Source organism: Anopheles darlingi, chromosome 3, assembly GCF_943734745.1.
Source record: "Anopheles darlingi chromosome 3, idAnoDarlMG_H_01, whole genome shotgun sequence".
Lineage (NCBI taxonomy): Eukaryota > Metazoa > Arthropoda > Insecta > Diptera > Culicidae > Anopheles > Anopheles darlingi.
In genome coordinates this window covers 45662042-45687041 of record NC_064875.1, presented here as the reverse complement: position 1 = coordinate 45687041, position 25000 = coordinate 45662042, and the positions used below count along the sequence as shown (strand labels likewise).

Below are 25000 nucleotides of genomic sequence, written 5' to 3'. Positions count from 1 at the left end.
AATTATGTTAAAAGTAGTTTTTTCGTTTTGTGAAAATTCTCCAACCAACTCCCAGTATCCCTCCCCACCCTTTAGCGATTGTCCTTTGTAACAGTACACATCGATAGACCGTGTCTGAGAGACGTAAGCTAACGATTCTCTCTAAAGTTTCAATAAAACCTGGCAAGCTTTGCCTTCACGTAAACTGCAACGATTTGCTTTCTTTGCAGGCTAGTGGGGTTCGTGAATTGATCTTGAGAGACGATTAGCACAATCGATTGAGCTCTCGGGCTCATGCCTCATGTCACGCTCTCCTCTACTTCGCAAGGTGTTGGTGACGCATCGTTATACACAGTTGTGTATTAGCACAACACACGGGATGCTAATGACTCGCTGGACATAGGATAGGAAATGGCTTCACCACCATAGCGTTTAGAGGATGACACTTTGTGCTTTGGTAGCGCTTTATATCATCTTTCAGAGGGGAAATTGTCTGAAATTCGTTCACTGTTTGTGAATGAATTGCTATGACGCCATCTAAGGTGATCCTTAGCCGACCGATCTCTTGCTGCGTAATGAATAAATATTGGTTTACTAACTGTCTGGCAAACAGATAGCTGCAACCGCAAGCACATTACTGGTCATTTTTTCTGGTGATTAAACCAATTCTTGGCATGCTAATCGACAGCTAAACTTAGCCGCAGGGCAATAGGCGTTACGTTGCCATTGCCGTGAAATGAATGTGTACACGTTGTTCTCCTGTAAATTAAGACTATAATGTTGACTCAAAAATCACAAAATTATTTATTGTTTGTCAAGCTTCGCCACACTCTTAAACAGTCCTTAACTTAGAAAACATCCACACCCTACCCACAATGGCGGTCACAAATGGACGATGACGTCACACTTACTCCTCGGGGGGTTTCGACGTAGTGCTGCTACTGGCCGTCAGCCCGATAACCGTTTCATCGACACTGGCCGGTACGAGGGGTTCGCTGACCGAGCTGGCAAACGGCAGATTGGCCAGATCGGGATGTGCCAGCAGGACGGCCGCATCGCTAATGTTGTGCTTGTGCAGCTCCACGAACGAGCTGTTGCTCTGCGAGATGTTAACGACGGTACCGGCGATCGGTAGAGCGGACAGCAGATCGCTCAGATTGGTCGGTACCGCACCGACATGAACTGGCGCTATGCCCGTGAACACCTGTCCCTGGATGCTGGTTTGAATCGGTACCGGAATGTCACCGAAATCGATGTGGGTCCCGTTTTCACCATGACTGAAGAACGATAGATCCACTTGCTCATGCCTGTTAGGAGAGCGACGACGGGAGGGATCAGTTACGACCAACGGACACTTGACTCATGACACCGGAATACTCACGTAATTGGTTCGTCACCATCGAGCGTTTCATTTTCCGGCACATCGGCAAGGATTCCAATTTCATAGACAACCGCCTTGATCACGTATCTACACGGCAGCAACGATAAGGGGACGAAAGAAGCGACAAGTTAGCAACAGGGCTTTCACTTTACACAAACCCACGGACACACTCGTAGAGATCGAGCCACTTACAGTTCCTTGGTACCATTGATGGTCGTTTCGTTAATGGAGAGCACTTCTTCGCTGCTGATACTGACCGACGGTGCACCATACTCAGCCGGACTGTAGAGACTGTTCAGTGAATGGCCATTATCCTCTTCCGATGAATCCTTGGGCGTCACGTTGTCGTCCTTTTCCGTCGATGCGTCACCGATCGGTCCCGCCAAACACAGCCGGCTGGACACGACACAGCACAGTACAGCACAAGCAAGTAGGGCAGCCGAACCCGAGATCCTCTTCATTGGGGCCATTGGTGCAGTCGACGAGTTGTGACGATGTCTTTGGTTGCGCTGGATTTATAGGGGAGCGATCCACGGCAGACGATCGATCCTTCCCGGATGCGTGCTGGCAAATGACACCGTGAGCCGGTGTGAACCGTTGGGTCTATTTATACGTGTACTTAATTCACATCATTTAACACACGACTGGGAGGCCTCAGCGGACACGTCACGTCGCCATTAAAAAGTCGAGTCTCATCATGATCATCATGCTTCTCCTCCTCCTAGTCGTGGTCGCCGTCGTCATCGCCATCATGGCGTCTAGCGAGTTTAGAGAATCAGAAATTGGATCAACAAAAGATACTGCGAGATAGAGATGGGTGATAAAGCGTCTCGAGACTCGAGATGTTGCAGCGAGCAATTATCATCTCATCTGAATTCGCACCAGCCAGCCACACCAGTCATCTGAATCCATACCAGAAATCGCCATGGCGCACGATGACGATCACTCGGACTGGAATCTGGCACTCTTGTTTACAGAAATTTTTCCGTTGATTCCGGTGATGTATGCGTACATGTTTTGTTTAAATGGAATTAATTGAATAAACTGTTCTAGATCAAGTTATGGATCCGAGTGCTGCCTTTAGGAACCGTAGGACCTTGAATGCTAAGATGCCCGTCACGTTAGCATCCATTAGCAACGGATTGAGCTGGTTATTGTCACAGGATCCAGATCAGGTTGGTCCTAAGTGGAATCAAACCGTGCGGAATGATTCATGTTGCAACCATTTAATCCACTGAGGGGCCTGTAATTCAAGCCATTTTGGGCCATGTGAGTCATATTGCAAATTATATTGTAAAGTCAATTTAAATGGACAAAGGTGCACTTTACAGAATCGATCTGATCTGACCGGACCGATCTGTCACTGTGGCTCTGGTGAGCCGTGTGACGAAATTTGAAATTCGCTAGGCTACACAAGAAAATCGGTGACGAACCATCGTACAGTCACGGTACAGCACCAACAACATCCCGACGTAGCAACGAATTAGTCCTTCACGACTTCGGAACGCGAAGTGAGGATGCTAATTTTTGCGGCAAACTCACATCGCTGTCTGTTCGCTCGCGCTACTGCGCATCCCGGCACGGGTACAGGGCGAGGCCACCACCGCAAAGAGGGTATCACATTCTATCGCTTGCACCGGAACTGATACAACAACCCGGCCTGGCAGGTGGTGCTGGTGGAGGAAAGCGGCTTCGTCCGAGTAAACTATCCATTAACGGCCTTCGGATCGCATAAAACAGTTCGTTCGCTTTTGTCATCAGAACCTGGCAGTGCAGTTCCGCCCGCCATAAGAGTTAGTTGGTTTTGCCGGGAAGATTAAAACAGTTTACAGTACGACCGATTCAGAGCGATGTCGTCAATGGGTGCAGAATCACTGCTTGCCGTAAGATGAATTGAATTTCTCTCCTCCTATTAATCAGTGAATCGGTTTAATTAATTGTTTCTCCAAAATTCTTGGTCCTTCCGACCATTTCTACAGGTCGTGCTGTTCTTGTCCGGTGCCATTGTGACCGGACATCCTGTCGGCCATCAAGATGCAACCGGACTTGATGCCGCCCTGAGTAACATAGCGAATAGTGTGGTCGTGGTGCATGATGAAACCGTGCAGCCTGCAAACGAATCGGATTCATCGGAGCTACATCTCCATTCGGCCAACGCAATTCCATCGTTGCAGCATATTGCGCTGATGGATGAAGTGCCCCACATTCTAGCTGGCGTGGAAACAACGGTATTTACCAATGGAACCGATTCGAAGAGCGTCATAGAGCTGACCGTTTTGCCCGTGGGCAGCAATTCGTCTAGCAGTATCGCAGATGAGGAGACGCCGAAGGACGAAGAGGATGAAAAAGACGAAGAGCATACCACTGAGCTCTTCATGACGACGACGACGACGGCGGAAGAGTCCGTTGAGACTACCACCGAGCTGGAAACGGAAGCCTTCACCACGGTCGAGGCGGTAACACGAGGTGCCCAGAACGTCACCTCGGTGACGGTCATCACAGTTCTTCACAGCGAACAGGGCGGCCAGGAGAAGGAGGAGGAAATCAAGGAAACGATCAAGGAAGTGGAAGCGATGCCCGTCATACTGACCGTAGGGGTGTAGTGGTGGCCAAACGTGATATCACGCTAATCACGTTGGAACGTAAACAATAAAGAGCAAAACACCGATTCACACTCTCACGACTTTGTCACTTTAATTAAGTTAATTCACACCTGACCCTTCCTCTCCAAACATCGTCGCTCTACGAAGCTTCCGGCAGATCTCCGCTGGAACCGGGTACGAGCTGCAAGATCGATACGAGATTAGATCGATACTTCCTCGGTATCGGTGCCGGCAACGACGGACTTCACAGTCGGCTTACCATCGTGATGTTGTTGCCGTTGAGCAGAATCTGGTCCAGCTTCGTTATTCTTCTTCCTTCCGGGGTGTTCTCGTACTCCGTCACGTCTTCTAGCAGCATATTGACGAAGTCATCGAACCCTAGCAGCGTACCAACGATTTCCTTATCGTTCTTCATGATGATGTGTATCCGTGAGCCGATACACTTGTCGACCAGTTCTGCGTACGAACGAACGAGATAGAGAAGCGTTAGAACGGCGAAATACCGGAACAATTCGCATGCTTACCAAGAGGCAGAAGTGTCGATTGATTTGCAACGCTAGTTTGCGCCATTCTAGCGATAGGAAAGGATTTTTGTTGAAAAGGATTTCCGTTGTCTCCGATGAAAACGCAAAAGGCGCGAGGAAAGCCGGTAAAAAAGTTTTGTTTACGACACACACACACACACGCACGAGTCGAACTGAGCTGTCAAACGAAGCGTTTTCTGGAGCACGCTCACACACTCCGCCCTATTTTTTCTCTCAATTTTTTTGCTAAAATCATGTGAAACTGCATTGAATATTATTATTAAAGTTTTATTGATCGCATCATGTATAAAAAGGTATCAAAAATCGACAAAACACCAGTTATGCGTTGCCGTTTTTCATAACTCTCAGTAAATGAAATAACACTACCTCTACAAGAACGCTACCTGACTCATAGAACCTTCATTCGTGACTCGCGTGTTCAAGGGCAAGCGTTTTGCGGTTTCAGTTAACTTCAAACTCCAAACTGCCATTTTCACGACGCCGCCGTCTACCCCGGGGAAGAAGAAATCTGCATGTTTTTCGGCGTCGGTCCGGGTTTTCCGTTTGTTTAAGTTTATATTATTTTATTGTTTCTAACAATCCTCCTTCCGGCGTGTGTGTGCAAACCGTTCGTTCTTCGTTTCGGAGAGAAGTGCCGTGTTGGATTTCGTTTAATTTCTTCTTCCAGCAAACAGTCCCGATCTTCACCTCGGCATGTCCGCCAGCGGTGGCAGGATGTCGAACAACCCGGAATGTGTGATGGTGGCGGTGCGGATTCGCCCGATGGCACCGTCGGAAGAGGGACGGGGATGCCAGAGTGTGGTCGAGATATCACCACCGAACGAGCCGCAAGTGGTCATCTGCGGAGGGCGCACCAAATCGGACATCTTCACGTACAACTACGCGTTCGCGCCGGACGCATCGCAGGCCCTACTCTACGAGCGATCGGTGGCCCCGGTGCTGGGGAAGCTGTACGAGGGTTACAACGTAACGATCCTTGCGTACGGTCAAACCGGATCGGGCAAAACCTACACGATGGGAACGGACTTCAGTGGCGATATGGTGGAGAATGCGGGTGTCATTCCACGCGCCATCCTGGACATCTTTCGGAAGGTGGAAGAAACGGACGGTAGCATCAGCACGAGCTGTTCCTTCGTCGAGCTCTATCAGGAGAACGTGTACGATCTGCTGTCGGAGAAGAATACCGCGACTGAACGGCAAACGGTCGAAATTCGTGAGATGGCCAGTGGAATCGTTGTCCTGCAGGGGTTGACCGAGATCCCCGTTCGGAGCGTAGCGGAAACGTTCGATTGTTTGGTGCGAGGCTCGTCCGGTCGGATGGTGCGAGCGACGGCGATGAATGCCGTCTCGAGCCGTAGCCACTCGATCTTCACCATCACGCTGCAGCAACCGTCGACCGAAGATCCCAAGTCATTGCTTACCTCCAAGTTTCATCTCGTCGATCTGGCCGGTTCGGAGCGCTCGAAGAAAACGAAAACGACGGGCGATGGGTTCCGGGAAGGTGTGAAGATCAACCAGGGACTGTTGGCACTGGGCAATGTCATCTCCGCGCTCGGTACGGCCGTTACCACGGGCTCCAACAATCACGTGCCTTATCGGGACTCAAAGCTGACGCGTTTGCTCCAGGATTCACTCGGAGGCAATTCGTACACGCTGATGATCGCTTGCGTTTCGCCGGCTGACTACAATCTGAACGAAACGATCAGCACACTTAGGTATGCAGATCGGGTTCGAAAGATCAAGAACAAACCGATCGTGAATCAGGATCCGCACCTGGCGAAGATCAAGCAGTTGGAAGCGATCATTCAGGATTTACGCATGGAAATATTGACGCTCAAAGGAGGTGATAGCTCAATGGCCGTCGCGTCCGAGTTTAGGGTACCCAAGGTACCGTCAACTTCAGCCCGACCATCCGGGGCTGTTGGACCGCCTCCGAAACGTCCAACGCTTGCGGCATCTGCGATCAATTCCTCATCTTCCATGCCGAGCGATGGAGCACCAAACGGAGTTCGCAAGTCAGCGTTACAAGAGTTACTAGATAAGAACCAGCTGCTGCAGGCACAGCTACAAGCGATGGCTCAGGATCTGGCCACCAACGAGATGCGTGCATTAGCCGCCGAGAAAACGCTTGAAATGCTTGATGAGAAGGTCGATGATGATAAAGACATACGGGAACATCTCGGAAGCATACTGAGTACGTACCACGAGGAGATGGTTGCACTCGGTATGACGGAACCACCGGTCACTGCTGGTACGGTGGGTGATCCTGCCAGCCAGCGGCCATCGATTGCCTCGTCCGTCCTTAACTCAGCGTCCTCAGAACCCGAACCCATCGATATGCCACTCACCGAGGATGGCCAGAAACGCTCGGATAATCATACGCAGCAACAGATCCGGCTGCACAAGGAGCTACGTCAGCTCAATATGGAGCTTAAGCTCAAGGAGGAACTGCATCGGCGCTGCATGGGTAATATTGCGGCCGTCCAGAGCAATGGGCCCGCCCAGCAGCAGATGGCGGAGGTACTGGCCGAATACCAACTAACCATTACCACACTGGAGCAGCAACTGGCCGAGCTCAACGGGCAGCTCGAAAACACGAAGGCCATCGACAAAAGATCGAAACTCTCGGAAGAGCGTCGCAAGAAGGTGCAACAGCTCGAGGCGCAGCTTAGTGAGCTGCGCACGAAGAGTATGCGCCAGGCGAAGCTGTTGAAGCTGAAGGAAAAAGATGCGCAGCGCATCGAAACGCTGAGCACGGAGATCCAATCGATGAAGGCAACGCGCGTGAAGCTGCTGAAAACGATGCGCGCCGAAAGCGATAGCTTCCGCAAATGGCGACTTACGCACGAGAAGGAGATCTGCCAGCTGAAGGCGAAGGATCGTAAACGGCAGAATGAGCTGCAAACGATGGAATCGATGTACGCCAAGCAGAAGAAGATCATGCAGCGTAAGATGGAAGAAACGATTGCGGTGAACAAGCGGCTGAAGGCAGCGCTCGATCGTCGCCAGCAGCGCAATGATGGAAAAGGTGGCACCGGGCCCACCGGTGATCGGTCGATGCTGCGCGGTACCGAAGCGATCCGCTGGATCGAGCAGGAGCTGGAGCTGCTGTACAGCATGGTCGAAGCATCGGACACGCTAGAGGTGCTGATGGAACAGCGAACGCAGCATGCCGCGAAGCTGGCTGGTCTGAAGGCCTCCAAAAGCAAAGATCCGGCCACAATCGAGGAGATTCACCAGTGCGAGAAAGAGATGGCACTACGGAATGCTCAGATTAGTGATCTACAGCAGCGTGGTCACGATATCGACGGGCAGCTCGTGTTGTTCAGCAAGGCGCTCGATACGTTGCCCGAGAAACGGGAAGCCTATCGGCGCCTACTGGCGGCGAGCGTCGCTGATCGTAAGCAACTAAGCGGGCTACGCTTCCAGCTGGTCGAGTGTCAGGCGGCGAATGAGTGTCTCGAGGAATCGCTGGCTCAGCTGCGCACCGATCAGCAGCAAACCGAGCAACAGTATGCGGTACAGGTGGCCGAGCTTGAAAAAGCTTACGAGGATAAGCTGGCCTTGCTGTTGCTCCATCAGCAACAACGCACTCCAGCTAGGAAGCAAAAAACAGCCGAGGGCGAAGAAGAAACAGAGCAGGCGCTGCAACAGCAAGAAGAGACTGAAACCGGCCAGCAGCAGCACACCGACAACAACAATGTGCTGGTCGAGGCAATCGAACGGATCGAGATGCTACGCAACGAACTGGAACTCCACAAGGAGGCCAATCGTCTGCTGCAGCGCCAACTCACCGCTACTAAGGAGATGCTGGCGGCCAGCAACGTACCCCGGGTGTCCGGCAATCGGAAACCCAAACCAAAAGTGCTTAGCTATGTGACGAAACAGGAAGAAGAGGATGAAGAGGACGAGGAGGAAGAAGATGACGATGATGACGATGACGATATGGATGAGTTGGAGCGCGAGCGTGATCCGGACTTCCGTGGAACGCCCATTAGCAAAAGGCGAAAGGTAAGTGCGGTGGCCCCTGACCAGGCATTGTTCCGTTTGGCCGGTGCCAATTAACCAGATCTTCTGTTCTGTTCCAGATGAGTACCGTTTCGTTGGTTCAATCGCAGCGTTCCATCGATAGTGATACGAATGAAACGTCCAACAGTAGCGGCACGGGACCGCACTGCACCTGCACCGGTAACTGCTCAACGATGCGCTGCGGTTGCCGAAAGTCTGGTCTCTCCTGTCAGTCCAGTTCTTGTAAGTGTCCGGAAAACTGTGCCAACAAGGCGCTGGAATCGATCTCCGAAGACACACCGTCTACCACAGAGGACGAAAAGGAGAACACATTTGCCATCTCTGGCGGTGACGGTGACAGTAGGAACCTACTGGAGATGCTCTGCACTCCTAAGCAGAACAAAAGGTATGGCACTGCATACTCCCGTGGTGCAAAAAACGGAGTTTAATTTAATCTTCCATCCTTCCTTGATTTACAGGGCCGCAGAAATGGACATTCTAACGTACGTGTCGGCGCACAGAAAGCTGAAACCGCTGCTCAATGACTAAGTGACCGACTCTCACTTCCCGAGATTAATTTGCATATTTATTGTTAATATTTACATTATGTTTTACTGTTAATGACATTGTCCATGATCTGTCGGTTTGTTTCATGTAGAACATTAATAAAACAACAGCCTTAATACGGTTTAGTGATTCTGAATAGTCTTTCTGGGCAAGTGCGCGGAAGAGGCTAATTAAGGTTGCGAAATGAAGAAGATCGTTCGAAGATCAGCAATTTGATACTCACAAACGCACAAATCCATGATGGCATTCCATGTGGTTCACTTTCCATTGCCCTTAATGCGATTTACACTCGGTAGTGTGTTGCTAGTATAGTTCATATTGAGTAGGAGAACCTTAATAAACGGCTTCATGCAAGCAACGAAACCCCGCTTCAAACGGATTCGATCAATTTGATGCCCCAACGTGCGCACACCAACTTCGGTCGCATAATGAAGCAAACGAAAGGGAGCCGAAAGAAAAGGGACGACGAAAGCTCGCTAGTATCTGTGACTTGAACGATGCAAATCAATCCGGCACATGCGTCGTACGCACGTGCGACACCTATCGCGAGTTCGCTAGCCTGCACTGGCGACCGGTGCCGTATCACTGACCAGACGGGAAGCAGCGCTCACCGAGTGGCGACGGTGGCGGCGTGTTGCTGTATGTGCATTGTTCGCGTCCATCGGCCACCGGGAGTTCGTGGGTCGTTGGTCGTGGCTGCTGCGGCTGTGAAGGACCACGGATTGGCCGCTGCTCGTGGCACTCCTCGTTAACACTGCCACTGCCTGTCTACTAAAGGAATGAGATCAAACGTGAACAAAAGAACCAGCCCTTTTCTCTGTAGTTCTGTGCGCTGAAGGGACGGCGACAAGTGAAAAACATGGCGACCGAAGAACGTTCGGAATAAACGTTTTAGTCGTCGTCGTCGGTCACGGAACCGTGGTGTGGTGTGCGCGTGTCGCCGCGAATTGTCGTCGATAGCCGCACGCACGACGGACGCCATAGGTCGTCAGCTGTGTGTGCCGTGTGTCCAACGTGCAACAAAGTATAAGTGCAGCACAGCGGCCCCTCCAACGTGTTCCACACCGTCTCACCGTTATTAGTCGGCAGTAGCGTCCAAGAGAAACACCAACATCGCGGCTCAATCTGATGCCAGCGTTAATAGTATCTTTCGCTCGCTAGCGAAATTAGTAACAAAGATGAAAACCTTATCGCTGCTTTGGCCACAGCCAACGGTGGGGTTTGTCCTGTATGTGTGTTCCTAGTGTGTAAGTGCGTGGTTCAGTTGGTTGACCGGTGCAAGGAGTGAAAAATCGATAAGCGAAAGTGCAGTGCGTGAAAGAAAATGTTCAGTTCCAACTTCGCTACCGCAAAGCTGGCTCTTCCCATTATCCTGTAGTGTGCGTATAGCTGCAGCAGCATCCTTGCCGCAGAGCCTGCTCCCTCTGTAAACAAGTGCCAAAATCCCAAAAAATTAGACAAATTAGTAGACAACGCGAGGAGGAGAGAGAGAGAGAACACGAGAGATGAGTTCCTTGTTCGCCACTTTTGACTGCGAACAGACGACGACATCCTAGCATGCGGTAGATGCAATCGATACTAGCGATAGCAGCGCGAGAGAAGCCAGAATTCATCTGGTAACCGGTCGCCAGACGCAGCATCAACTAGCACCTGCGACCCCTCGCAAGTCGCAACAACGACGACAAGATGAATCCCGACCGGAACAGCCGGAAGTATCGCTCCGGAAACAATCTGTACAGCGATGATGAGCTGGAATTATCATCGGTAAGTTGATGGTGTGTAGCGCTACCCAGCGCTACCGGAACTCGCTTTTATGTAATCGATATAATTTACGGATACAACCAGTCGTCGTTGTCGTCGTTCTAAACTCAATTGGAATGGCACAAACAGCAACAACCGCGCGACCCCGTGGCAAGCGATACGCTCCTCGAGGTGTACCCTCCGTGTATCATGCTTTCTTTGTTCCACACAAGACGCTCGCGAAGGTTCCGCGTTTGTCGCGGGGGTGCGTGCGTTTCAATTGTGATTTTTGCCCCCGCGCTGATGTCATCGAGGTGGGAGACCACGCTACACCCGCTCCCTCCTGTACTGCACTGGGAATTAATATGCAGGTTGGTGTCGCGACCAGAGAGAGACGTCTCGTTCCGCTCGAAGGTACTGGTGCGAGGTAGCTGGAGACGATGAGCAATTAAAATTCCTAATCTGATTGTCTCCCGCTGGAGGAATGTTGGATTAAAGCCGTGTCGAGCATTTGTCTTATAACAAGACTTGCAATACCTGGTTAATGTGTCGGTTCTTCGAGCAGTACGCAGAGAACGCATTCTTCTGATACTAATTTTGTCATAAAGTTCTAGGCCATGAAAGTAGAGCATCATCTTGTCGGAAAGTATTAGAAGCCGTTTTTTGCACCATGAATTGTTCTGCATTCTTCAGTCTAGAAATTTGTGGAGAGTCCCAATGAGATTTCATAGAGGATTCGACTGCTCCCGGACATTTCTGCCCCGTTTTCCAGAAGGATAGTGAATCGACTGCGTGTCGACGTTGAATTGAAATCCAGACCTATGGAAGTCCTGCTTTCTGGTGACTTATTCTGTTCAGCTAAATTAACAGCTAGGTCCAATGTAAATCTAAAAAATGTACTATTTCCCAATGAGAAATTTTATACGTACTTGCTTTTCGTTCTTTTAATCTTGTATAGATTAGTGCATTGCTCAGCCAACCTTCCCTTGCCTCTTGGATACTCCTTGGTTCACACATTCACCTGACTTCCTCTTGGCCGCGTACCACTCAGAACATCTTAAACCGTGACAACTCAGGATTATTAAAAAAAGCCTTCCTCCTATACGTTACCACCGCATATTCTTGAAGTGTCCCCGGTACAGGAGTATCTGTACATCATCTGCCTCGAAGAAAGGCCCATCCCCTCATTCACATACCTTTGAGCGAAGTTTTAATAACAGAAAAGTAAGTCTCACCTCGCGGCGTATGCTCTCCGCATAGCAGATCTTCGCTTCCCTCTATCCTGTCCAATATCTTTTATCCCGAAATTGAAAGCTGCTCCTGCTGCTGCTACATAGCAACCATCTCGCCAACCAGCACTACCAGCGCTCTGTCTGGTCTGCCTACTGGGATTAATGGTTGGCAGTGTTCGGCTGGGTGGATTATGTATACAGTCGAACCGTTCGAGCTGATGGGGCTCTTGCAAGAATTAGCCAGAGTAGTGCCCCCGGAGCCGGAGGTTTAGTGTGAGCACCACCATATCCGTCAATGGGGGGATTGGCCATCGTGAAACTGCCAACGGCGCATCGCAAAATTGCGGTGAAAGCCCTCCTTCTCGGTTTGTTTATTTTTGCACGAGAGCTTCCAAGGATCAAAACGGTTGTCTATGTCCCCTTCCATATCCACCCGGCACGGCTCACAGACATACTGCACCACAGTAAAGGCAGCATGAGGAAGACGCGAGTAACGCTTCACTCCGATGGGTAATCCTAGCCCATTTGGCCTGGCCGCTTGCATCGTTTGACCTCATCCTTCCCGGAAACGAGGAGAGGGGGGGGGGGGACAACAAGAGAGGTGGAAAAAGAGAACGAAATAGAAGAAGGAAGAGTAATCCATAAGAAACACGCTGGAGGGGCCGCTTCGGGCGGCAGCAACACCGAGTTCACGTGACGCCCTCCTGACGATTGCCTGGCTGCCTCTCACGTGGCAGGACGGTGGTGGCCACGGATTGAAGTAGCAGCATAGCAGTGACGAGCCATGAGCCACAAGCCGGAACACAAAAGCGTAGAAAAAGAAATCGATCCATTACGAAATAGCTTACGAGTGAGAGAAGGTGGAAATGTGATGGATGTTCTGCTGTGCTTCCAGGCCAAGGGCTGAGGACGCGCCTGCGGGTGGGCCAGAAATTAAGAGTCTTGACAATCGATGGCGGAGAGTGCCGGAAGACGACGGACGTGGGATGGCTGGCAGCAGACGAAAGATCCCTTAGCGCAGGAGCGGCTCCAACCGCTACTACTACTGCTTTCTGCAAGACACTTCACATGAAGTGCCCTTGTACAGGATGGGGAAAGCAATCTAGATAGTCTAGGGGCATCGTAGCAGCCCCGGACCGTTGCTACTGGATGCGGGCCATTTTGCTCCGAAAACAATTGCAGCGTAAACCACCACCGGTAAACACGTAACCACGGGTTGCATATAGGATTGCACTTTTGATGACACAATAGAGAGCGCCGGGCAACCTGTAGGAATGTGGCGCCCTCCAAACCACCACCATAGCATCGCATTAGTTGATTAAAAACCAAGGAATGCCTTTCGTTACTGGGTCTTTTGTCCAAGATACAACGGTTGCTTTTTTCTCTACTTCTTGTTCATTCAACTGTTTCTTCTTCTCCCTTTACAGTCCCAGGTACTGGAGAAGGTGAAACCGGACCGTGTTACTTCCACGAAACCGGATGAGGATCGACGGCGCCGTACGATCATCGTGGAGAAGAAGAATGGCTCGTACGGATTCACGCTCCAGAGCTACGGCATCCACTACCGGAAGGAGCAGGAGGTGGAGGTGATCACGTACGTCGATTACGTGGAGTACGATGGGCCCGCGTACCGGGCCGGGATGCGCGAGGGCGACGTCATTCTATCGATCAATGGCTACGATATGGAGAAAACCGAACACAAGGATCTGGTTAACTTCATCAAAAACTGTGATAATCGGATGCGAATGGTGGTGCTGTTTGAGGATTGCTGCCGTAAGGTATGGCCCTTTCAAAGAGCGTGCATGAAACGAGATCTGACTGTTGATTGTACTGTTGCTGGTGTTACAGGTGGAGCTACATCTGAAGTACATCCAGCTGCAGGATCTGCTCAAGTGCAAGATGGCCGACTTGGAGCGTGTTTGTCTGCGGGAACGGGAGCTGCTCGAGGGCAAATGGAAAACGCACAGTCTGCCGGCTCGGAAGAAGGCCACGGTGAGTGCGGCCGATGGCGACGCCGATCCGGGCTCGACGACTGATGTCGAGAGTGGACCGTCGGGGCCATCCTTCTGCCGACCGGCTGCCTCGACCGAGGACGTCAAGAAGCTGCTACGCCAAAAGACGTACATCGTCCCGCCGCCGGCACAGTTCATGTTGGCCTATCATGTAAGTAGCCAGAATGTCTCGTTTTCCTGCGGGGCATCATGAAGACTCCACATCCTTTGTGCAATGCTAATGACTTCTTGACTGTTCACCGTAGTGCCTGGATAGCAACTATCGCTACGTCATTCATCCGTCACAGTCACAGCCGGCCTGTGAGGGAGACACCGAGTATACCGGAACGCACCAGAACACCACCGGTAAGCTGTGTAAGGATCACGCCCAGCATATGATGCGTGGTGCATCGCTTGATAGCAGTAACATTGGGAGTGGTGGCTGCAAGCAGCAGACCCGTGGTGACTCGGGAGCATCACCGACGAAGAGTCTTCACAACTACGACACCAAGGGTAGCTCCAAAGGAGGGGGTTCAGGTGGGCGAAGGAACCATCTACATGGCCATTCGTGTAATCCCTGCATCGGGCACTTCCTGCGTGGTGGTAGTAGTGAGAAGCATCGTGGTGGCGGGGCCACCGACAAGGACAATACCAGCTTGGATGCGTACGATCTGGCCAGCCCGTGCTGCGATTCGCATTGTGTGCCGTCGCGCCGCAAGTCCAAGCACCACAAAGACCATCATCATCACAAGCACAAACACCGGGACCGGGATCGGGAGTCAAGAGATGGTGATCGTAAGGGTAATGATCGCATCCCGCGTCCCAAGTCACAGCCACACATTTCACCGCAGTCACAGCCAAACTATCTTTATCGCCATAAAGACAAGCACGTAAGTTTCGAAGACCATCCGTAGTCCTCATCCTGGCCATCCATTCCAGTAGTTTATCTCATTCGATCAATCAAAGAAGGCAATCCTGGTTCCTTCGGTAACCGCTCACGATGAGCGGTTGCCAAGGATGCCTAGGATGTCTTTGATCATCCCTCCGTCACCTTCAGATGACCTGCTAGCCGTAATCGTAAACGCTCCTTTCCGTATCTTCCCATTGAATCCACGCACCCGTAACCATTTGGACGCTAAATGCCATCCACCTCCCTTGTACGCCGTCATTCGCCGCTAGGATCACCACCATACGAAGGTGTACGACCTGAACGCTAGTCTCGCCAGCCACTGTAGTCTGCATTCGTGCACCTCGAGCGAGTTCAACGCGACGGCCACATCGGCGGCCGAAAATCCTTCGCCTGCCTCATACAGCACCTCGATCAGTACCGATACGCTGTACTGGGAACCGCACAGTGAGTCAACGACGGCCTCTTCCGGTGGCTCGTTGCACAAGAAGCCACCGGCGGGCAGTGGGTCCGGTGGGGGCGGAGTCGTTGGTAGCACACTGGGCCGTCCAGCGCACACCCATCAGCATCACTACTATATCCAGAAGTATGTCCACCCCCAACATCATCCGGGGGCTGCCGGTACTCAGCACCCCCAGCAGCAGCAGCAGCAGCAACAGCAGCAGCTGGCCATCTATCCGATCGCTCCGTTGGCCGCAGCGGTGCACAAACCCAAATCCTGGGACAATCTCGCTATGAAAGGGTACGGTGGGTACGGGTATGGTTACGGATACATAGAGGTACCGACGAAACCGACGGCCACTGGCCATCAGCTGGCACCGACTCAAACGCGCACCCAGACAACGATCACCATCCAGCACCGGAACTCGATCCCGAAGAAGAACGGTTACGAGCGCTATTCGGCCGCCTTCGTCGATGTGGAGAACTATGCCCCACCACCGACCCAGTTTCTGCATGAAACGCTTACCACGACCACGACGACGATCACAACGAAATCGACCGAGAATCTGCTGGCGGCCGCATACAATCGTTCCGATTCGAGTCTGGGACAGTGCGAGTGCCACGAGACGGTACCGCTCGTACCGGCGAGTGGTGCGACAGCCAGTATCTGTGGTGGCTGTTCTGCCGGTGGAGGTCAGCCAAATGCATCCGGCGTGGGCGGAGGTGGTACGGTTGAGCTGATACACGATAAGTCTGGATATTACTCGAGCCTAGGACACGGCGCTGCTAGAGATGGTGGAAAGAAATCCATCTCCAATCTGACGGAAATTGCGCGACTGTAGAGTGCAGGTGCGGTGCGGCCAATGGTCATTTTAGTTCCGAGGTATTCGAAGGATCCTTTTGTAGGAGATTTAGCAGCACAGGTTAGAGTCAGACTAGATGCGCAGAGCCATTCGCAGTAAGCTTATCCTCTCTTCACGATGATAGATCAAGATGGCCATGGCCATGTTCCCTCCATAGAGCGCAGGCTTTTTAGTGGTTTTGAAGAATGTTGATCGACGGTGCGTTGCCGTGGCCAACCACAGTATATAGTGACTGCAAGTGAGTCTCTCCTGCCCGAATCGCTTTTGGGGGCCATTATTAGGTAAATGATCTCAGCTGCATACTTTGATATTCCTAACAACGTACGCGAATGCTCACACCCAACCAACCAGTAGAATGCTCAGAGAAGGAAGGGTTTAGGAAACATGTGCATGGCATGGTGTATGTGTGTATGTGTGTGTGTCTGTGTGCTTCCAGCGATTTACTACAACTTCCACTAACCACTAAAATCCAACACATTCCAGAATAGAATAGGAAACCAGCGCGCGGTTCCTTCCCAGTTAATGAGTAGTCAAAACAGACAGCAGCCAAAGGCCTGAAAAAGATTCCCCAACAGCACCAGTAAGAAAATATTGCTCATCGATACCCGGCAGCATGATACGCCAGGTCAAAATCTACTACAGGCGAGACAGTGGAGCAGTGGATGAGATGCGAAGTAAGGTGATTGTAAATCCAACTGCCGAAACCCGAGTTGCATGCTAATGGCTCGCAGAGTCCAAAAGGGTGCGCGATTGTCACAAATCCGTCGTCAAGAAAGCTTTTCAATCTGAGGCAAAATGTAAATTGGAATGAGATTATACTGGAGAAATACATACTTTCAGCGGAAGAGAGAGAGTGTCTCAGTGTTTCCGTTTTCGCAGCAGAGCTGGTTACCATGCAAGCTACGATCCACGACATGAAAAAGATGAGATGTGAAGAAACAACGCAGTAGCCATCATCAGAGAACGGTTGGTTACAAGCTCTTCCTGAGAAAAGACGAGTCACATTTATAGTAGGAGAAATGGAATGTAGTTTTTTCGAAAATTCCGATTGGCAGGTAAGAGATTTCCCAAACAGGAAAATGGGAAACGATCAGAATTTATTCGCTTAAATAGTTGTTCAACAAGATCTGATAATTCTAATTCGCTTTCGTTCAAATATGGTACGTGATCACCTACTTCCCCGGAACAAGGAATGTAATGCATCACGCGATGAGGATATAAATATTCGCATTATTTTTCCGTCGGGCGTTGGTGTTCCTGGTGTAAAAATGGCGCGTTAAATAGGGCAGAAGTCATCGATCGCTATATCGATAGTTCCTCATACGCTGTCCATTGCAATCACGCTATATCCGGCGAATAATCGGTTGCTTTGCGTAGGTTAAAAAGTGTACTTTAGGGTTTGATTTATAAGGCTAGAGAAAGAGAGAGCGACAAATAGAGCGTTGTAGAATAGGGCCAATTGTTTTTGATTAAAGTTTTCGTCCCGACATCATCCTTCAGGGGCGAATCCAGGGAACAACCTTTCTCTATCGCGTTGCCGTCGCTTAGTAACGCTTACATATATACTGTAGAGGCAAGTAAGGGCGGCAGTTGCACTTATGTACTAAAGGGTATCGCGAGATTGCGGTATTAAGGTTTAAAATTGATTTGTTGGTTTCACGTGTTTGGTGTTTCGTTTTCATCGAATCGATATTATCGTAAGTAATGGATTTTTGGAAGGCGCGAACGAGAGATTCGTGTTTTAAATTCACTACCAACTATTTGCTGTATTATCTGCCGCGGAGTACGTCATCCGGGGCTCTAATGCTATTCTGCAATATTAACGATTAGTTCATAAATTAACGAGTGGAAAAAATGCGTTATCTCTCGTACTACTGCTGTCAACGCTACTAGCTCGCTATTGTAACTTGTTTCTGTTTTAGATAAACTGCTCCTCTACCACCACACAATTGACCGAAGCATTCGAAAGGCCATTTTGACGATTGGTCCAGCGCGTGCGAGTGACGTCTGTAATGTTGTAATGTTCTTAAAGATTACAACGATATCTAATCTAGATTGGTGTTGTATGGTTTTAGATTAATAACGTCGCTAAGCCAACGCATTGGCAGCGTTAAGGCTTAACGATAGGCCATTGCTGTGGCGTAATAAGCGTGATCGAGCGATCGCCCTTAAGATCATCGGAAGAGCGATAATAGTAATAAATTAATGATCATCTTCCATCACCACGAATGATTTCACGGTTAGATCAGATACTTCTTCCCACGCGATCTGTGACCCACTTTGGATCCGATTAACCGAGGGCAAGTTGCACAGCCATCATGTGTGTGTGTATCGTACTAACCGCCTCTCCAGCGTCCACCTTATTCCTCTGCTCTACTACCAATAAAGGAGTTACACTACATACGTGTAAGATAAAAGAAAACATTCTTAAACCAACCGATCCGCGCATCGGTGGACCGTGGCAGTCCGGGCTTTAAACGCAACAAAACAGCAATCCGCACAGATACTCCACGACACAGGCGAACGGCGACCCGTACCGCCGTCATTCGAAGTGAATCCGGTTCCAGCGCTCCTGATTGTGGGCCAGGAACCGCACCGAGTCCCGGCTACTCGGATCATCGAGCAGATTGTTCGGTGTGCTTGTGACGATCTTGCAGTGGTACTTCTTCGAGAACTTGGACATCACGTACTTGCGGAAGTTGAGCTTCGGTTTGATCGAACGCAGATTGAACCGTTTTCGCTGAAATTTGGCTTTCCGGACGGAACTAACAGACTCATTGCAAGGCGAGGATGCTCCACTGGCGCAGAAATCGGGTTGCCGCATGATCAGTGGACCGGTCGTGCCCGGAGCACTCATCGTTGCCGGTTGATGGTGTGGATGCGGATCACCGAAATGAAGCTCGCGCCGAGCGGACGTTTGGTGAGCTCGTCGGGGCAATGAACTATCGAATCCAAAACTTGACCATGCCGTCACCGCGGTATGTGGTGCGGCTGTCGCGTCAATCAGACTGTGCTGTGAACCGTTACCATTACCCAATGCAGCCTGGCCACCACTGGTAATGCGATTCACGTTCCGCAGTGCCGTCTTCAGCAGAGGCGATGGTTTGGTCAGCTGCATTACGTTACCCGTGCGTGCACCGCCGCGTTGGCTATCTCCGCTAGTATTGAGCTCATCGAACAGCTCACTCAGTCCGGGCGAACAGGGAACGCAACGAATGCTCGGCTCGGAGGCCAGCTTCCGCGCCAAGCTATTCTCCTTCTCGATCGCTTGCCACTTTAACAGACATTCTCGGCTGTGGCTGTTCATGATGTGCTTGGGCAGGGCCGCGATGTAGTAGAACAGGGCGCCACAGTACGGGCAGATGTTGCTCTCACAGAACCGGATGCTGGCATCGGGCGATTTGACGATCCGCTCGAGGTCCCGCTCATGTTGCTTCAGCAGATGATGTTTCAGCGTGAACTCGAACAGATACTCATCGGCACAGAATGGGCAGTGAAAGTACTTCGAGGTGGTCAGCAGGATCTTCACGATGTTCTTTACCAGCACATTCAGATCGTGCTTGTGGCAGGATCCCGACCCGTTCGAACCGTGGTTGCTGCTTACAGAGTCCAGTTTCATCATCGTTGTTTGTTGATGCTGGACTTGTGCGATGGACACTGGTGGAAAACGCTCACACGTCGTTGCTGCTGGCACACGATTCCGTCGTCGCTGTTATCGGCTGCTGTTGTCGGGAGATCTTCGCATGCATCGGGCCAAATCCGTGTCAGAGGGTCACGCAGCAGGGGAGGCACGCACACAAACGGTTGGTGGTAGTAGATGCGTTTCACGATATCATCCAGAAGCCCGCGGTGGTCGGGGGAGAAAGTAGGGTGCACACAATCGAGAAACGAAAGCAACAAACCAACAAATCGATCAAAGTGTGCCACAAGATTGATGATGCTACGGTGCTGCTGGCTGGAAAATCACTGCAAAGCGGGGAAAACCGGAGGACACATAACGTTACGTGTGAAGGTCCTTCGAATAGCAGCACGTTTTGCCCCGAAGGACACACTCACTTACCGATTCGTCAGGCGAGTGCGCGGAGTTCTGCTTTCCTTTTCACGGTACACCACGAAAACGAGAGCGTCCTCAACCGACAAAACGGTGGCCAGCGGACGGAGACGAAGATTTAATTGAAATTAATCAAAGAAAATCACGGACCGTAGCGTGGAGTGGAACCGAAAAAAAAAGCGAACGCAAGGGGTGCGACACGGAGGACGACACGGCTTTTCCGCCGGACGCTTTTCTACACTCCTGCGCTTTTCAGGTCCTCCTGCTGCTGCTGCTGCTGCTGTTTTTGATGCACATAAAAATCATTTCACTGCAGCAGCGAGAAAGGTGAAGGTTGAAAACGCGCACCGGATTACGAGCCCCACCGTTCCCAAGCCGTCGATTTTCGGGATTCTATTGGGCTTTTACCGGAGTTTCCGCAACGGAACTATTAAAGTACAACGCAAAGGAAGCTATTTCATCTGGAATTTAAACAGTTTACAGCGAAAACTAAGTGAAAATTGCTTTTGAACGCGAGAAAATCAACGTAAAATCTGTTACGGTTCGTTAGGAACAAGTGCAAGGGAGGGAGAGAGACGGAGCGAGATAGAAAGAGAGAGAAGGCGTTTGTCAAAAGTGAGTATTCAACCGCTGTAGCTAAACGGCAAATTTGAAAATACAGTGACGAGCCAAAAAGTAAGAGCATTATTTGAAAAGTTAAAATTTTCTGAACAAGTTTTGCTTAGAATAACCATAAATAAAACAAACTTTCAATAATTTGATAACACAATTTGAACATGTTCGTCGTAAGAAATAAGTAGCAAATACTAGAAATGGTCTCTTGTGGATTCGTATGCCATTTGCGTCTTTATTTCGGGGAAAATATTTGAAACCGCCATGTTTAAAAGCAGAGACAGGATAATTAAAAGTTTACGGATTCCACAGAAAATAAACCAAAGTCGGGTTGTAATGAGTTTTGATTTTATTATTATATTCCTCCGTCTTTCTCTCTCTGAATCTCTCTATGCGACTTCCTTTGCGGAAGGCTCTACTACCGAAAGGCTTCTAATGAAGTGACGCGAAAAATGCGAAATTTCCTAAGGTTCCCCCATCGTGGGTGATGGGTGTACTAACTCGATTCGACTGCAATGGATATGATGCAGCGACAAATCTCTAACAGGCTCTAACTTCGCTAGACACGAAGACTGCACCTAGCAAGGATGCTATCTAATAAACGTACAAGAAGGTAAGATAAAATGTCTCATCTCTCATCGATAGCCGTGTATTGGTTCCCGGAACGGCAGAATACTAACCGTATCCTGTCGCGGTAAGTAACACTATACCTGTACTGCTGCTGCTGCTGCCATTTGTTCATCATTGGGTAGGGCAGCAGTTTGGGTGCGGATTTTGTAAATATGTCTTGGCGCAGAAAATATAGAATCTTTGTTCAATCAACAGCTTCAACTTCACATCCTCTACTTTGTGGCTTGGCCACATACTCCAACACTCACTCGCTCACTCACTCACATTAGTTTTAGGCTACGCTCTTTCACTTATCAACGGAAGTGTATGATGTAGACTGTTTAACAAAAATAAAGGTTTTTCAAAATGTAGATCCTCCATTCATCCTAGAGAAAGGGAGTAGGGATTGTGTGTGTGTGTGTGTGTGTGTGTGTCTGTGGTTCTGTGTCTTTCGTTCTAGGCTACCCAGGTTCACAACTTCCTGTAATCGTTTCCGTCATCCACTCCGCCACACCGTTCTCCTTTCCACGAATTGTGCTTATGCGATCCTTCATGCTGCCCTGCATTCTCTTCCTTCATGCCTCCATTCATGGCCCTGTCCATTCGCGCCTGCGTGTACTCGCGTTTTGTAAGTAATACTGATCACAGATTGTTACGTGCACTTCCGCCTATATATGCCAACCATTATTATGTACCATGCCACACAGGGAAGCTTCCCGCACATCATCTCACATGACAATCTCATTCATAGCGTTCCTCCTTTCGCCCTTTTTCGCTGGTGCCGGGAACAGGTGTTAGCCGTATTAAAACGGTATTCATAATTTCCTATCGTAATGGAATCGCTGCTAAGGATCGAAAACGTTGGGAGTAAAATAGTTGTTCTGGAGGTCCTACGGGATCTACTTTTGATTCGTTTCGCTGTGTCGACTGCTTTGAACAGCCTCGTGCTCCTCGCTTCAGTGCTCGCCCTTTCTTGCTACCCATAAATACGTTACATCTTGTCAAAGGACGAAGCGAGCAGAAGGTAAGAGAGGAGCGTAAGTGTGATAATGGGTAGTTAAGTAAATTGGAAAATTAAAAAGAATAGAACAAACAATCCCACAGCTATGCTGTATAAAAAAAAACGGGCACTATGCTCTCTTTTGCCGCCTATTCTGGCCTATTCATCAAGCTTAAGCCGGAATCGGTGCCTGTTCGTAGAAATCGGGCTCATCCTCGGCACCTTCGTTCGGTTGGCTTCCGTCCAGCTGCGGAGCGATACAGAAAAGGAAAAGAGAGAGAGAATGCACTTTAGTTTAGTACATGCCGAACTGATTAGCCAGGGAGTGAGTAATTACCGCACGCAGCTCGAGTGGCGTGAAGATCTTCTCCAGCATGTGGCGCGTCGGTACCATCATAATCAGGAAGAAGGGCAACGCCAGTGAGAAGGGTGAGGACTTTACGGCCCACAGCATCGACAGGGCGAGCACCTGCACCAGCGTGAACAGATGCATCTTCCACGTTGGCACACGGCGCACAAACGGTACCTGCGGGTAGTGCTTCACTGGTACCAGATACAGCCGCAATCTGGAAGAAGCGTGAAAGAAGAGGAATAAGTCAGTAACGCAAAGATCAAAAGGGGGGGGGGGGGCTTGGTTTGTTTCGGGTTCCATACCGCTCGAAGAACTGGACACCGCTCATGGAAGCGATACCCATGTACAGGAACACACCGAACAGGACCGAGATCGGGATGAGCCGCAGGATCGGAGCCATCGTTACCGATAGACCGACCAGCAGCGATACGAACAGACCGGACAAGCGCTGCTCCTTCACATCGGTGATGTGTGGTGCCTCTCCGGGTGCGTGTGTCCTGTGGAAATAGAGCAACAAGGGAATAGAGCCAGTCATTAGATGGTGACCATAGGTAGCTGGGGCTTCAGAACTCACCGTGACATAATGGTAACAGCGGAGACGTGCGTTACCGAGCGTACGGTCGCAGCACAGTGCCACGGCATCCCGAACAGACCGCAGAGCGTGTTGAGGAAGCACAGCAGCACGATATCGAGATGAAGTCCGGAACCCTTCTTCAGCCCACGCTCCGGTTTGTCGACGATCAGCTCCGAGATGTGCGTCTCCATGAAGATCAGAATGTAGACGAGCAGCGCGGGCACACCGGCAGCGAACGGTACCCACCCGGGTACACCACCGATCGGGATAAGCCAACCGCGCTGGGTTGTATCGCTCGGTGACAGACCCTCCGGTACGCTCAGCTTCTCCGTGTACACCTGCGGGATCGAGTAGTCGAACAGTACGAACAGTGCGATCGAAATCGGCACACCGAAGTCACCGAGCGCACGCCGGGCATTGCGGCCCAGGATGCGCGAGTTCCGGAACAGCTTCAGATAGTAGGCCAACCCGAACGTACCGAGCGTCAGGATGGTACAGAAGAGGGCTGTATTGGGTTGATTTTTCGGACCGATCGCATCGAACGGTGGCACCAATCCCGACGACAACGACGACGACGACGACGACAAGTTACCGAGTGCTGGCTGTACGATCGCGGTCACATTGGCCAACGTTACGTTGACCGCCGTAGTGAGGCTCTCGGCCAACAGATCGGTTGTCGCTTCCGTCGTGTCGTTGCCCTCGCTGGCAGCGTATGGTGCTGCTGGGTGCGGCATCGGTAGCGTGATGTTCTGGTAGTTGTACTCCGCCAGCAGCGGATGGCGACCGTACACGTAAATCAGCTTCATGATCGTCTCGACGATGAAGATCAGTGAGATGAGCGCCGAGAAGATTTCCTGCGTAAAGCGCGTAAACAACCGGACGTACACGCTACCCTCGAAGGCGGACACGATCAGGGCGATGATGGCGAGCCAACAACCGACGTACACGCGCACCGTGAGGAAGCTGAAGTTGTTCGAGCGGCAGAACTGATTCAGGGCCTCATCGAACAGTAGCAACGGTCCGGTAGTGCCGACAATGACCAGCGGTTGACCGGCGAGCGCATGGAACACGATGCCCGTCATCGAGGCCGCGACGAGCGTCTCCGAGATGCCGATCAGGTTGTGCGTCTTGTCCGACGATAGCCCACCGAACGTGATGGCCGTCGAGAGGGCGGCAAAGTACATGAAGATCGTGGCCGCGAACGTCTCCGAGTTGAGCCCGTCCAGGATGTCGCTCTTGTACATCGGATAGCGGCGCTTGATGTCGTTGATCAGGCCACCCCACAGCCGGTTCGTCTTTTCCAGTGGGTTCTTTTTCGGTTTTTTGCCATCACCCGGATCACCGGCAGCGCCACCACTGGCCGCTGCCTCCAGGAGTTTCTTCTCCTCTTCGCTCGTCAGCAACGCACCGGGTTGCTGCTTGCTTCGGTTCCGTTCGTCCAGTGCTTTCTTCTTGCGCAACCGGATCATGTCACTCTTCGCTTTTAGCTCTTCGAACGGGAGCAGCGCTTGGCGTTCCCATTTGCCCGGTGGCAGCACGATCGAA

General features: G+C 50.8%; 8 protein-coding genes across 18 annotated transcripts in view; 4 read left to right on the top strand and 4 right to left on the bottom strand.

Annotated features, from left to right (window-relative positions):
- The window catches only part of LOC125954573 (uncharacterized), a 24001-nt gene extending 23828 nt beyond the window's left edge, over positions 1-173 (top strand). For all 5 annotated transcript variants that reach the window (XM_049684987.1, XM_049684986.1, XM_049684984.1 and 2 more), the window contains one exon: positions 1-173. This exon is cut by the window's left edge and continues 1242 nt beyond it. The gene's annotated coding sequence lies outside the window, so the exon portion shown is untranslated.
- A 586-nt stretch (positions 174-759) lies between these two features.
- LOC125954648 (uncharacterized) lies at positions 760-1930 on the bottom strand. The gene is made up of 3 exons (XM_049685116.1): positions 1553-1930; positions 1361-1447; positions 760-1286 (listed from the first exon to the last, which is right to left on the bottom strand). Exons 1-3 carry the CDS (start codon positions 1828-1830, stop codon positions 887-889), a joined length of 765 nt encoding a protein of 254 aa, XP_049541073.1. The 5' UTR covers positions 1831-1930; the 3' UTR covers positions 760-886.
- A 1081-nt stretch (positions 1931-3011) lies between these two features.
- LOC125954652 (uncharacterized) lies at positions 3012-4033 on the top strand. The gene is made up of 2 exons (XM_049685119.1): positions 3012-3243; positions 3340-4033. Exons 1-2 carry the CDS (start codon positions 3211-3213, stop codon positions 3961-3963), a joined length of 657 nt encoding a protein of 218 aa, XP_049541076.1. The 5' UTR covers positions 3012-3210; the 3' UTR covers positions 3964-4033.
- Positions 4030-4624, bottom strand: LOC125954672 (U6 snRNA-associated Sm-like protein LSm5). Its single transcript, XM_049685154.1, has 3 exons — positions 4488-4624; positions 4223-4419; positions 4030-4144 (listed from the first exon to the last, which is right to left on the bottom strand). The coding sequence occupies exons 1-3, from the start codon at positions 4531-4533 to the stop codon at positions 4103-4105; spliced, it is 285 nt and encodes a 94-aa protein (XP_049541111.1). The 5' UTR covers positions 4534-4624; the 3' UTR covers positions 4030-4102.
- Positions 4625-5138: 514 nt separating this feature from the next.
- LOC125954579 (chromosome-associated kinesin KIF4A-like) lies at positions 5139-9438 on the top strand. Its single transcript, XM_049685006.1, has 3 exons — positions 5139-8519; positions 8597-8922; positions 8996-9438. Exons 1-3 carry the CDS (start codon positions 5202-5204, stop codon positions 9063-9065), a joined length of 3714 nt encoding a protein of 1237 aa, XP_049540963.1. The 5' UTR covers positions 5139-5201; the 3' UTR covers positions 9066-9438.
- A 309-nt stretch (positions 9439-9747) lies between these two features.
- LOC125954590 (uncharacterized) lies at positions 9748-18221 on the top strand. 2 transcript variants are annotated; one of them, XR_007469046.1, is made up of 6 exons: positions 9748-10847; positions 13483-13833; positions 13904-14218; positions 14313-14936; positions 15226-17312; positions 18180-18221. XR_007469046.1 is itself a non-coding variant. In XM_049685034.1 (6 exons), exons 1-5 carry the CDS (start codon positions 10770-10772, stop codon positions 16234-16236), a joined length of 2379 nt encoding a protein of 792 aa, XP_049540991.1. In that variant the 5' UTR covers positions 9748-10769; the 3' UTR covers positions 16237-16243; positions 16415-17107. The 2 variants fall into 2 exon arrangements, 1 of the variants encoding a protein (XP_049540991.1); XM_049685034.1 differs by lacking the exon at positions 18180-18221 and having other exon boundaries at positions 15226-16243; positions 16415-17107.
- Positions 17433-20997, bottom strand: LOC125954632 (uncharacterized). 2 transcript variants are annotated; one of them, XM_049685093.1, is made up of 2 exons: positions 20318-20997; positions 17433-20223 (listed from the first exon to the last, which is right to left on the bottom strand). In XM_049685093.1, the coding sequence occupies exon 2, from the start codon at positions 19877-19879 to the stop codon at positions 18800-18802; it is 1080 nt and encodes a 359-aa protein (XP_049541050.1). In that variant the 5' UTR covers positions 19880-20223; positions 20318-20997; the 3' UTR covers positions 17433-18799. The 2 variants fall into 2 exon arrangements, with proteins under 2 accessions (XP_049541050.1, XP_049541051.1); XM_049685094.1 differs by having other exon boundaries at positions 17433-19994.
- A 229-nt stretch (positions 20998-21226) lies between these two features.
- LOC125954575 (anion exchange protein 3) overlaps positions 21227-25000 on the bottom strand; it is a 33691-nt gene continuing 29917 nt past the window's right edge. For all 5 annotated transcript variants that reach the window (XM_049684993.1, XM_049684989.1, XM_049684992.1 and 2 more), the window contains 4 exons: positions 23456-25000; positions 23184-23378; positions 22867-23095; positions 21227-22776 (listed from right to left, as the gene is read on the bottom strand). The exon at positions 23456-25000 is cut by the window's right edge and continues 464 nt beyond it. In XM_049684993.1, coding sequence (XP_049540950.1) covers positions 22702-22776; positions 22867-23095; positions 23184-23378; positions 23456-25000 — 2044 coding nt within the window. In that variant the 3' untranslated portion in view covers positions 21227-22701. The remainder of the gene's footprint in view (positions 22777-22866; positions 23096-23183; positions 23379-23455) is intronic.

Bases quoted from the DNA above. Each gene is read 5' to 3' on its own strand.
- LOC125954648 (XM_049685116.1), bottom strand. From the start codon at position 1,830: ATGGCCCCAATGAAGAGGATCTCGGGTTCGGCTGCCCTACTTGCTTGT. The intron at 1,448-1,552 runs GTAAGTGGCTCG...GCTGCCGTGTAG, and splicing joins ATCAATGGTACCAAGGAACT to ATACGTGATCAAGGCGGTTG. The intron at 1,287-1,360 runs GTGAGTATTCCG...CTCTCCTAACAG, and splicing joins GATGGTGACGAACCAATTAC to GCATGAGCAAGTGGATCTAT.
- LOC125954652 (XM_049685119.1), top strand. From the start codon at position 3,211: ATGTCGTCAATGGGTGCAGAATCACTGCTTGCC. The intron at 3,244-3,339 runs GTAAGATGAATT...CCATTTCTACAG, and splicing joins GTGCAGAATCACTGCTTGCC to GTCGTGCTGTTCTTGTCCGG.
- LOC125954672 (XM_049685154.1), bottom strand. From the start codon at position 4,533: ATGGCGCAAACTAGCGTTGCAAATCAATCGACACTTCTGCCTCTTG. The intron at 4,420-4,487 runs GTAAGCATGCGA...GTTCGTACGCAG, and splicing joins ATCGACACTTCTGCCTCTTG to AACTGGTCGACAAGTGTATC. The intron at 4,145-4,222 runs GTAAGCCGACTG...TCGATCTTGCAG, and splicing joins ACGGCAACAACATCACGATG to CTCGTACCCGGTTCCAGCGG.
- LOC125954579 (XM_049685006.1), top strand. From the start codon at position 5,202: ATGTCCGCCAGCGGTGGCAGGATGTCGAACAACCCGGAATGTGTGATG. The intron at 8,520-8,596 runs GTAAGTGCGGTG...GTTCTGTTCCAG, and splicing joins CCATTAGCAAAAGGCGAAAG to ATGAGTACCGTTTCGTTGGT. The intron at 8,923-8,995 runs GTATGGCACTGC...CTTGATTTACAG, and splicing joins ACTCCTAAGCAGAACAAAAG to GGCCGCAGAAATGGACATTC.
- LOC125954590 (XM_049685034.1), top strand. From the start codon at position 10,770: ATGAATCCCGACCGGAACAGCCGGAAGTATCGCTCCGGAAACAATCTG. The intron at 10,848-13,482 runs GTAAGTTGATGG...CTCCCTTTACAG, and splicing joins ATGAGCTGGAATTATCATCG to TCCCAGGTACTGGAGAAGGT. The intron at 14,937-15,225 runs GTAAGTTTCGAA...ATTCGCCGCTAG, and splicing joins ATCGCCATAAAGACAAGCAC to GATCACCACCATACGAAGGT.
- LOC125954632 (XM_049685093.1), bottom strand. From the start codon at position 19,879: ATGATGAAACTGGACTCTGTAAGCAGCAACCACGGTTCGAACGGGTCG.